At 32.8% G+C, this 12,525-nt stretch overlaps 1 protein-coding gene across 1 annotated transcript in view; it reads left to right on the plus strand.

Moving 5' to 3' along the window:
• The window catches only part of LOC132563911 (xanthine dehydrogenase/oxidase-like), a 68,142-nt gene that overhangs the window by 4,393 nt on the left and 51,224 nt on the right, over window positions 1–12,525 (plus strand). The window contains exon 2 of the mRNA XM_060228670.1: window positions 10,706–10,763. Coding sequence (XP_060084653.1) covers window positions 10,706–10,763 — 58 coding nt within the window. The remainder of the gene's footprint in view (window positions 1–10,705; window positions 10,764–12,525) is intronic.

Here is a 12,525-nt window from a genome sequence, read left to right on the forward strand (position 1 = left end):
CAGGATTATTACTACACATATTATATGTCAGGATTATTACTACCGATATAATATGTAAGTTGTATTACTACAGATACAATTGTCAGGTGTTTCTCTACAGATATTATATGACAGAAGTGATACTACATATATTATATATCAGGTGTATCTCTACAGATATTATATGTCAGGAGTATTTCTACATATTATATGTCAGGTTTATCTCTACAGATATAATTGTCAAGTGTTTCTCTACAGATATTATATGTCAGGAGTATTACTACAGATATTATATGTCAGGAGTATTTATACAGATATTATGTGTCAGGATTATTACTACAGATATTATATGCAAGGTGTATTTCTATAGATATTATATATCAGTTGTATCTCTACAGATATTATATATCAGATGTATCTCTACAGATATTATATGTCAGGTGTTTCTCTACAGATATTATATATCAGGATTATTACTGCAGATATTATATGTCAGGAGTATTACAACATATATTATATATCAGGATTATTACTACAGATATCATATATCAGGATTATTACTACAGATATTATATATCAGGATTATTACTGCAGATATTATATGTCAGGAGTATTACAACATATATTATATGTCAGGAGTATTACTACATATATTATATATCAGGATTATTACTACAGTTATTATAGGTCAGGATTATTACTACACATATTATATGTCAGGATTATTACTATCGATATAATATGTCAGATGTATTTCTACAGATATAATTGTCAGGTGTATCTCTACAGATATTATATGTCAGGAGTATTTATACAGATATTATATATCAGGACTCTCTCTACAGATTTAATTTTCAGGTTTATCTCTAGAGATATTATATGTCAGGATTATAACTAAAGATATTATATGTCAGGAGTATTACTACAGATATTATAGGTCAGGTGTATTTAAACAGATATTATTTGTCAGGACTCTCTCTACAGATATTATATGTCAGATGTATTTCTACAGATATTAATTGTCAGGTGTATCTCTACATTTATCATATGTCAGGAAACTTACTACAGATATAATTGTCAGTTGTTTCTCTACAGATATTATATGTCAGGAGTATTGCTTCAGATAATATATGTCAGGATTATTACTACCGATATAATATGTCAGGTGTATTTTTACAAATATTATATGTAAGGAGTATTACTACAGATATCATATATAATGATTATTACTACAGATATTATATGTCAGGAGTATTACTACAGATATAATATGTAAGGAGTATTACTACAGATATCATATATCAGGATTATTACTACAGATATTATAAATCAGGAGTATTACTGCAGATATTATATGTCAGGAGTACTACAACATATATTATATATCAGGAGTATTACTACATATATTATATGTCAGGATTATTACTACACATATTATATGTCAGGATTATTACTACCGATATGATATGTCAGGTGTATTTCTACAGATATAATTCTCAGGAGTATTTATACATATATAATATGCCAGGTGTATCTCTACAGATATTATATGTCAGTAGTATCTCTACAGATATTATTTGTCAGGACTCTCTCTACAGATATAATTGTCAGGAAAATTACTACAGATATATTTGTCAGGTGTATCTCTACAGATATTATATGTCAGGAGTATCGCTACAGATAATATATGTCAGGTTTATCTCTACAGATATTATTTATCAGGATTATTACTACACATATTATATGTCAGTATAATTACTACCGATATAATATGTGAGGTGTATTGCTACAGATATAATTGTCAGGTGTAACTCTACAGATATTATATGTCAGGAGTATTGATACAGATATTATATATCAGGACTCTCTCTATAGATATTATATGTCAAGTGTATCTCTACATATATTATATATAATGATTATTACTACAGATATTATATGTCAGGAGTATTACTACAGATATTATATGTAAGGAGTATTACTACAGATATCATATATCAGGATTATTACTACAGATATTATATATGATGATTATTACTACTGATATTATATATCAGGATTATTACTACAGATATTATATATCAGGATTATTACTACAGTTATTATATATCAGGATTATTACTACAGTTATTATATGTCAGGAGTATTACTACAGATATTATATATCAGGATTATTACTATATTATATTATATATCAGATATTATATATCAGGATTATTACTACAGATATCATATATCAGGAGTATTACTACAGATATATATATGTCAGATATTATATGTCAGGATTATTACTACAGATATTATATATGATGATTATTACTACTGATATTATATGTCAGGAGTATTACTACATATATTATATATCAGGATTGTTACTACAGATATTATATGTCAGGAGTATTACAACATATATTATATGTCAGGAGTATTACTACAGATATAATTGTCAGGTGTTTCTCTGCAGATAATATATGTCAGGTTTATTTCTACAGATATTAAATGTCAGGATTATTAAAACACATCTTATATGTCAGGATTATTACTACCGATATAATATGCCAGGTGTGTCTCTACAGATATTATATGTCAGGATTATTACTACAAATATTATATGTCAGGATTATTACTTCCGATATAATATGTAAGGTGTATTTCTAGAGATATAATTGTCAGGTGTATCTCTACAGATATTATATGTCAGGAGTATTTGTACAGATATTATATATCAGGACACTCTCTAAAGATTTTTTAGGTCAGGACTCTCTCTACAGATAATATATGTCAAGTGTATCTCTACATATATTATATATAATGATTATTACTACAGATATTATAAGTCAGGAGTATTACTACAGATATTATATGTAAGGAGTGTTACTACCGATATCATATATCAGGATTATTACTACAGATATTATATATCAGGATTATTACTGCAGATATTATATGTCAGGAGTATTACAACATATATTATATATCAGGAGTATTACTACAGATATTATATATCATATATTATATATCAGGAGTATTACTACAGTTATTATATGTCAGGATTATTACTACAGTTATTATAGGTCAGGATTATTACTACACATATTATATGTCAGGATTATTACTACCGATATAATATGTCAGATGTATTTCTACAGATATAGTTGTCAGGTGTATATCTACAGATATTATATGTCAGAAGTATTTATACAGATATATATCAGGACTCTCTCTACAGATTTAATTGTCAGGTTTATCTCTAGAGATATTATATGTCAGGATTATAACTAAAGATATTATTTGTCAGGAGTATTTATACATATATAATATACCAGGTGTATCTCTACAGATATTATATGTCAGGAGTATTACTACAGATATTATATATCAGATGTATTTCTACAGATATTAATTGTCAGGTGTATCTCTACATATATCATATGTCAGGAAACTTACTACAGATATAATTGTCAGTTGTTTCTCTTCAGATATTATAGGGCAGGATTATTGCTTCAGATAATATATGTCAGGATTATTCCTACCGATATAATATGTCAGGTGTATTTATACAGATATATATCAGGACTCTCTCTACAGATATAATTGTCAGGTTTGTCTCTAGAGATATTATATGTCAGGAGTATTACTACAGATATTATATGTCAGATGTATTATTACATATATTATATGTCAGGTGTATTACTACAGATATTATATGTCAGAAGTATAACTACAGATATTATATGTCAGGATTACCTCTACAGATATTATATGTCTGGAGTATCCGTATAGATTTTATATGTACGGAGTATTTCTAAAGGTGTTTTATATGTCAGGAATGTTACTACAGATATTTTATGCAAGAAGTGTTACTAAGTTTTGTTGCAAGAGTATCGTTCTAGGCATTATATGTCAGGAGTATCCATACTGCCTAGACAATTGTTTCCGCGCATCAAATATGAAGTGGGAATGTTTGTGTTACGACGTCAAGTCAATTATGTATCATAAAAGGTGATGGTTGCCAACGCTGCAGGAACGTTCAAGCTTCGATTCAATTGGTATGAGGCAAACTGTGCTCTGATAGAGCACAGAACGACTAAAATGTGTTTTGGAACTGTTTATCTCCAGCGGTGACCAGTCATATGGAGGATATCGAGGGAAGCTGGAGCCGATTATGAAACCGATGTTGCTGAATTTGTTGAAAACAAATTCCTTTTCTGATCGACAGCCTGATTTCTGTGGAGTCGTATTCAAGCAGTGTTGTCGACGGAGGAAACCCGTCTACAGAAATCAGTTCTAACTCGAAGGACATAATGACCAATTTCCAGTTAGAAGGCTAAGCTCAGAACAAGAGAGATTGAACCTTGGACCCGTAAGTTTGCCCTTCCAAGCAGCAGCGGCCTGTTATGGAACATTTTCCTTCAGGATCCCACAGAAATCAAAACCGTAGGAGTGATCTCCATTTTCAATATTCTGTATAACTGTTTATGGCTCTTAGCTCCGGTGACTCTCCAGGGCAAAGTTCTCCTGTGATGTATGGTCGAAAGAACAGTTGACTGGGATGAACGCCTCTCTGCGGGCCAGCATGGAGAGTGGGAAGCATGGAAGAAGTCATAACAGGAACTGGGAAACCTACAGGTTCCGCGCAGAATTTCTGAGGTCGACAGCTCAAATAAAGTACGTGTGTTTGCGGATGCATCTGAACAGGCCATAGCTGCAGTGGCATACCTTCAGAGAGTAGACACTGGCGGGGCCATCCATATAGGCTAGGAACATTCAAGGTAGGTTTTGGGTCGGAAGACATGCTCCTTACCCGGACGGCAAATTTATTCTAGGATATCTGTAAAAATTGAATTAGACATTCCTATGTATATGTCGCCAAACAGCATGGGTAGGACACTGCGCTATACGAAACAATGTTGAGTATGATTACAGTCCAGGAGAATGAGCTGATCCCTACTCCTGTCATACATCTCTTTAGCAAATATTCCTGATGGTCGAAGCTGGTTAAGGTGGTCTCCTGCGTGAGACCCCAACCCTAACCTGTCAGGCTTTCATATCCGAGATCGGTGAAATCAACGAAAGCCCATGAAACATTCATCATTCTACACAAAGAACCCGACTTTTACTACTGCCAAACATATGCACAACTGCTCTGTACAACCACAATAAGTCGTCAAAGCAACGATTATACGATATGAAGCAATACACTTGGCGGAATTGCCTCATATTTAGAGGAATTCCAGAATCAGTGGACGAAAACACCGATAAACTTATCCTAGAGGCATGCAATAATACATTTGAGGTTATGGTTACCGAATCCGACATCAACAGGCCACATTGGGTATGCCCTTTCAACAAAATTGATCCCAAGACATTCTTGCACGCTGTTTTTCATTTAGGATCAGGACTAACATATACGATGCTAGATTCATTCTGTTTACTGAGCAGCAACATCAATCAACATTTCCATCGTTGCAGCAGTCCAAATCAAATAACCCAAACTCTTCTTACACGAAGCACTTACCAAGACCAGGACCACATTATGCGCCAAGATATGCTTCCTCAAGAAGCAGGATTGTATCTCAGGTGCGTGGTCACGGGAAGGCTGAATAATCATACGCTACACTACATGTGAGAAGCATCAAGTGTTCAAACTTGAAGAACTATCATCTTACGCTCACCTCCACCAAATAAGCATCAAGGACCTAGCAAGCTAGTTATGGGCTATGGATCTAATACTGATCAATGCAAGCCATTTATGACTATACAAGACTGTAAATAGAGAATATCAATGTCTGCTTGACATTATGTATAAACCTGCGTAAATTATAACCATGAGTAAATAAAACTACAATTCTAGCTTCTTTTGTTTATCAATAACTCTCTCTATATAAATTACTGTAAGTATCAAGCTAAAATGTAATGATTTTACAACTATCCAGAAAAATTGTGAAAATGGCTTGAAATATTAAGGTATGCTAGATATTAATTTCATATAATTTTCCAGATGTATAAATTATGGATATATAGACCAAGTGTTTAACTGAATAATTCATAATTGAGAAAGGCACAAAGGAATATGAACCATTGTTCAACTCTTTCTGTGCATACAATCTACACATGTTGAAGGTAATTATTGCTAATGATATCCTATATGTTTTACATAAATCTTAATCCCAATATATTCCAAGGAATGCTTGTCCCATCATACTTACTTTTTAAATTGTATTCACAATCTAATATATACATGATAATTCAGTACATCTCAGACACAAGATAAAAGTATGATTAGAAACTTACATCATTTGCAGTATTGTAGATATAAATATGGAGCTGCAAACTGCTGTATTATCCAACTGTAATTTGAAATATTGCAGAACGTTTCAACTTTCAGTTTACAGTTTTAATGATGTCTCTATTACTCTTTTATTGATCCGTGTGTTAAAATCAAGTGATTAACAGTTATATGTTTTCGAAACCCTAACCAAATTGTGTTAAATTACTATTATGCTATTTTGTCCATTTTGTTTAACAATTATTCGTATCCAATGTTCATCGCGTGCCTAGCTAATATTCTCCTGTTACAAATATACTAGCGGAAAAAAGAAATGCGAGTTCATTTTCGATTATTATTATTTTACGCGATTCATTGATGATTATTTCGTTGTTCACGATTATTTCATCACTACTGAATACATGTTGATGATTTTTGTCCTATCACAGACTGCGTTTGCATGAATAGCGTTAAAACAAGGGTACACCTGGCTTCAGTCACTGCTCTTACTCTCCTTAACACTGAGCTCATCAATGTGTTTATTGTCCTTTGAGATGTTTTTGTACTCCAGAATAATGGTCTGCGTGAGGTGAGCGACGTTATATGGGACGTTGACACGCTTCCGTACCCTCCAGTCCAGATCGTTCCACAAATGCTCTATTGGGGACAAATATGGACTTAATTCTGGACCATCAAGAATTGGAACGTTGTTTTGAGCTAGAAATCGCGACAAACCCTAGAAACACGGGGCCTCGGGTTAGGTTACGTTGTTGGATAGGAGAAAGGACGTGTGGTCTCAAGATCTGATCCTTATATGTTACTGCTGTAAGATTGCCTTGGATAAACTCGAGAGGTATTTTCACGTCTTCAGATATCCCTGCCCATATCATAATAGGTCTTCCCCCGTTACGCAAGCTTCAGAATATCGCTCACCATGATGTTGATATACACGTTGTCGCCAAAAGTGTGGAGCGAGACTCGTAAGTGAACAACACGCGTTTCCAGTGGGCCAAACGAGACCGATAAGGTGCATGTGTAAGTAGCCACTGCATCTTACGTTGCCGTAACGTCTCAATGGTGGACCAACATAGGGATATACTGGCCTTAAATAAAACTTCCGCAAGTTAGCCGTTTTCGGACACCATAATTTGGTGTGCTGCCTTGATCGCCGTTTGAAATCGGAGATTCCCGAGATATATGTCTCTATCTTGACGTGGCAACGTAAAGCCCGGACGGTCTGGAGACGGTCACCCAAACTCCCTGTGGCTCTGAACCGCCAAATTAAGCGGGAAATGGCTGTCTCATGTACGTAATATTACTGGGCTTCATGACGTTTTGAATGCTCCTGCATTATCAGAGCAATGGTCCTATATCTATCGACTTCACGCAATCGCGGCATATCGCTCTACAATCACTTCGAAATGAAATGTTGCGTAGCTGATTTATACTGTTCCGATGTTCGATTTGTAATAATTTACCCAACACACTCCGGATACACGCTTTCTTGAAAAAGCTGCTTAAAGAATGCAGCGTCGAGCTATGTCACGGTCTGATAATTTTAGCCGAGGGACATTTTCAGTTCACGGAGGTAGCTCGGTGTCAAATTTGATTAAATTTCGTCCACGTGTCTAAGAGTTATATTACAAAAAACGAACATCTAAAGTGTATTAACATTGCATATATATATATATATATCCTAAGAGAATGTAATGAAGAATATATGGATAACTAAGTCCATATTTTAGAAAATGCTTGCAACACATGTGTTGATATCATTATTAGAGGGAATATTAATGTAAATATGTTAATCAGTTCTGTAAATACCCACTTTAGTTAACCAAGGTGACGGAGACAACTGCCTAAGTTATCAATGTATTATTCACAAGAAAGCGTAACCTTGGACATACTATAGTGAATACTCCAACATACAGTGAGCCATCTATTATTGATTTCGTTTGTTCAAATTTTGTATTAAAAGGAAATTGTGGATCTAGTCAGCGAAGCTAAAAAGAAACTACGTTGATAAGTTACAAGAATTACTCTACGACCAATCAAACTAATGGTGAAAAATTGCAGTTATGAATTCTAATAATCTATCTTATTCCATATCCCCAATATATGATATAACCAATATACACAATGCATTTGATAACACAGAATGTCTAAGTAACTATTTTAACTCCATATCAACTTCCCTTGAAAATTTGTTTTCTCTTTAAGTGAAAAACGTCATTGTATCTGAACAGGTCATCAAAGATCAACTACTTCTACTTAATGATAATAATCCCTGATCCTCATAATATGATACCTATGATAATCAAACTATTTACCCCTCAATGTCAAAAGGAATTGGACATCAGGCATTGCCTATTCAAGTACTCTCCTTCGGGTGACAACATGTGGTAAACAAGCATACAATTTTGTTAAAGAAAGACTTAAGGGAAAGTATCTCCTTATTGTAAACAAACTAGTTCAGGATTATATTAGGAAGTAACTCAATGTTATGTCTATCGAATTTGAGCATTAGTCAAGATGATCACGTCTGAGATCGATTTATATTCTTAATTTTGGCTTGATGTGTTCAAATATTGGTTGAAACTAGATTTTTCTCCCAGCAGATAAGGCCACAAAAAGTCCATATGCACAACACACTGGCCACTTACTCCTCTATGATTTGTGTTCTGTAAGGCGTTTGACCGAGTTTGGCGCGGGAAATTACTTAAGGAGTTAAATTTTAGATTGGTTTTAAGATCATTTTACTCATAGAAAACAAAAAATATTAACAGAGGGGTTTTATTTAACTTTTAAACCTGTAAAAGCTGGTATTACACGAGGTTAAGTCCTCGGTCCATTTTTTTTTTAAAATTTGTTTTTGCTTTTTTATTGATGTCAATGATATAGCTGAATAATTAACAAGCAGAAGTATATTCTTGAAGTAATAGTAAATAACCTGAAAGACATTGCACAAAAATCACTGACTACTTAAGAAAATTATACACCTGGGCAAATAAATAGGATATCAATGTTAATCCACGAAAACAGAATCTATTCTTTTCTTGAGAAAAAGAGAACAAAATAATCAATATATTCTATTTGATAATCACACAGTGCAATCATGATACACAAATGTTCAGGTAACATTCATTACAATGTTAAGTGGTGGTCACACCATATCAATAATATCTTTAACATCTGTAAAGTGGGGCATCCCATTATAAGCTTTATGCAGAAACTGGAATTAATACTGTGAGTATTAGGCGAAATCATCATAAAATTTCACTAATATATAAAATACTAGAACTCAAAACAACTGAATCATTGATCAGTTTATTAATAATGATGAGCATGTAAGACATTCTCTAAGAAATAACTATTCAGTCCTTCCCGTTGTAGATCTGAGAGTTACTCAATTTTGTTATTAACACCAAGGGAATTTAATTTACACGCTGATGATATAAACATCAACTCCGTACAATAATTTAAAAGATAATTCAATTAATTGTTAACAACATGACATAAATTAACAATACATTTAAATATTTAGAACCACGAAAATATAATAAGCTTCTTTGCCAGCTTATACATAATGCCAGTAACATAGATTCTGATCTATTTAATGATCACTATTATGACTCAGCAGCCTGTAGATGCAGTCATGAAAATAAAACTGTGTAACAAAATATATTTGAATGTCCACTATATAATGGCCCTAGAGAGCAAAGGAATCAAAGCATAACAAATAGGTACAACAGTAGATCATCACCATTTTAACTTTGAAATGGGAGTGTAATATGTTGATATAACTTTTTTCCATAACGTAACTATCTGCATCAAATCAATCGATTTTAAAGTTTAACTTTCCTTATATTTAATATTTAGTCATTACCGGAAGCTGGTGTTAGCAATCTTTATCATAAGTATATATCGACAGTTATATTATAATTCTTAATTCCTTTTTTATAACAATTACATACAAGTTTTTTTCGGGTGATATTTATCACCATTGTTAGTCCATGAAGGTTCTTGACGCTCTAAATATCTTGTGTTTATAAATCGGTTATTGTTTATATCGATGCGTAGCCGGAAAATCAATACACGCGTCAAAAAGCAAGTAAAACCGTAGGCATTGTTGGAAACAGCTGAACTAGTTTTATTGTTTGAAACAGATAGAATAGTTTAACTAGGCATTGGTAAATATAATGTAAATATAAAAAAAATACTTGTGAAGTTTGCTAGTTGTTCATAAGCATTATTATGCAACCAGCATTGTAATTATTGAGAACATTCATGACTGTACTGTCGATTTATTTGGGAACAGTCGAAAATCTAATACGTACGTTGTTTAAGATCTGCCAATTTAGTGAAACACTTTCGTGTTATTTTGTTATTTCTGTTGCTTGAACTAGATCCTGATTGATCACCAAGTTAAATGTATATTTTTGTTTCATTTTATTGCAGGTTGTAGTTCCCAACCCTGATCCAGAGACAACTCTACTTCATTTTCTGCGCACAAACTGTATCCTTAAATGTTATTAAGACATATACTGATGTATTGTATGTATTCTTTGTGAAAATTACATCAGGTTTCATAACAAAAAAATAAATAAATAAGAAAAAGAAAGAAAAAAAAATAATAATAATGAAAAATAAAACAAACCCAGATTTAATCAACGTAATACATGTGCATTTATGCAAATTCACTATCACAGTTCTGTCGTTCAGTTGTTTTCCCTCCCTCTTGCACAGACACTAATAGTTTCCAAATCTGCAATCATGGTGTCATGTATCTCAGCCTGCTTCCAACTATCATTAAAACCGTTTACCTGGATACATTCTATATCACAACCTTCAACAATCTTAGTATAAAGTCAGCGCTGTCATAAAATCATCTTTACTGAAATATGGCTACTACAAAACAACGGACTTTAGATGATTCGAAAACGGACTATGAATGATTCGAACCTGTATCGAACTTTCAACCTTTAATACATAGTATTGCTTGTATATTAATAAAGTAATCCATGAAATTCAGTTCAGTTTAAGATCACAATTATTTAAACAAATAATGACAAAAGAATAGTGTTCTGGAGTCCAATACGCATATTGAAATAGACTTTCTAAAATCTATCTATTTACTGGTGATATTCACTTCTTTATGTATTGTAGATATTATGTAGTTTGATAGATTTCTTTAATTGCAGTTTAAAGCTACTGATATGCGTAAATAAAACGAAGTACACAGCAAGTGAAAATATTATATCGTATGATATGTATCTTGCATGTCCTTCAATATCATATTGCCTCATCTTTTAAAACGAAAACACGTAAACAGTGTTATGAAAAAAAGATCGTTGGAATGCACAAAGCTTAGAAATGTCAAAAATCTCCTGTCCATACCTCTAATAATTGCGACTATTCATGACAACTTATGTCACAAATACGACTAACTTGTTCACTTTGTTCTGAGCTTCTATAACTGGAGATAAAAAGCACGTGTTATTGCTTATTATTTGTGTGTTTGTTGTTAATTCCAACCATTTGTATCCATTTGTAAGAGGTTGGATGCGCTTTTGTTGATTTGAAGGAATTAGAGATCAATAACATTATACAAATCATAATATTTTAGTCACTAGAGTAATGTATTATGACAAAAAGTATTCATTTAGATAGCACTCGTATGTATCTTCGGACACATGCACACTGTACACATAATCAGTTGTCTACACAGTAGGAACTAATTTCATTATTAAAATGACAAAAAGCAATGTCTACATGCATACTCTACACAAGTAAATGTCAACGAAATATACAAGTAGCAAAAACATCGCATATGGAAAGCACGATAGAATCTTTGTGATATATTTAATTTCGGTATGGCTGTTTTAAAAAAACGATGAGCTTGTAGCGTCATTTTTGGCAACCCATGTAAATAACAATATGTTGTAAACAGAAATAATTACGACGTTCGCACTATCTTGGTCTTTCATTGTATGATGAAAATATCTTATGACTTTATAAACTAAAGGGATAACGAAACGCATGGCAATCTTTTAAGATGAATTTGGTCAAGACGTTGAGTATAATGTTCAATATTTTTAAGTACAGAAGAATAATCCATACAGAATAAACTGCAAAATCATCGATTTGTATCTGGTAAATGATTTAGGAGTAACTGAAGGGAATTGAAAGATAGCTCTGTAATTTGTAAAAGAAATTGACTGATTGAGGGATCTGGCTAATCAATACCGGGTATGTCCCCCATTCGCTCTCTCCACAGT

Source organism: Ylistrum balloti, unplaced genomic scaffold (genome assembly GCF_031769215.1).
Source record: "Ylistrum balloti isolate Yb309-2 unplaced genomic scaffold, AGI_CSIRO_Ybal_v1 Utg371918, whole genome shotgun sequence".
NCBI classification, from domain to species: Eukaryota; Metazoa; Mollusca; class Bivalvia; order Pectinida; family Pectinidae; genus Ylistrum; species Ylistrum balloti.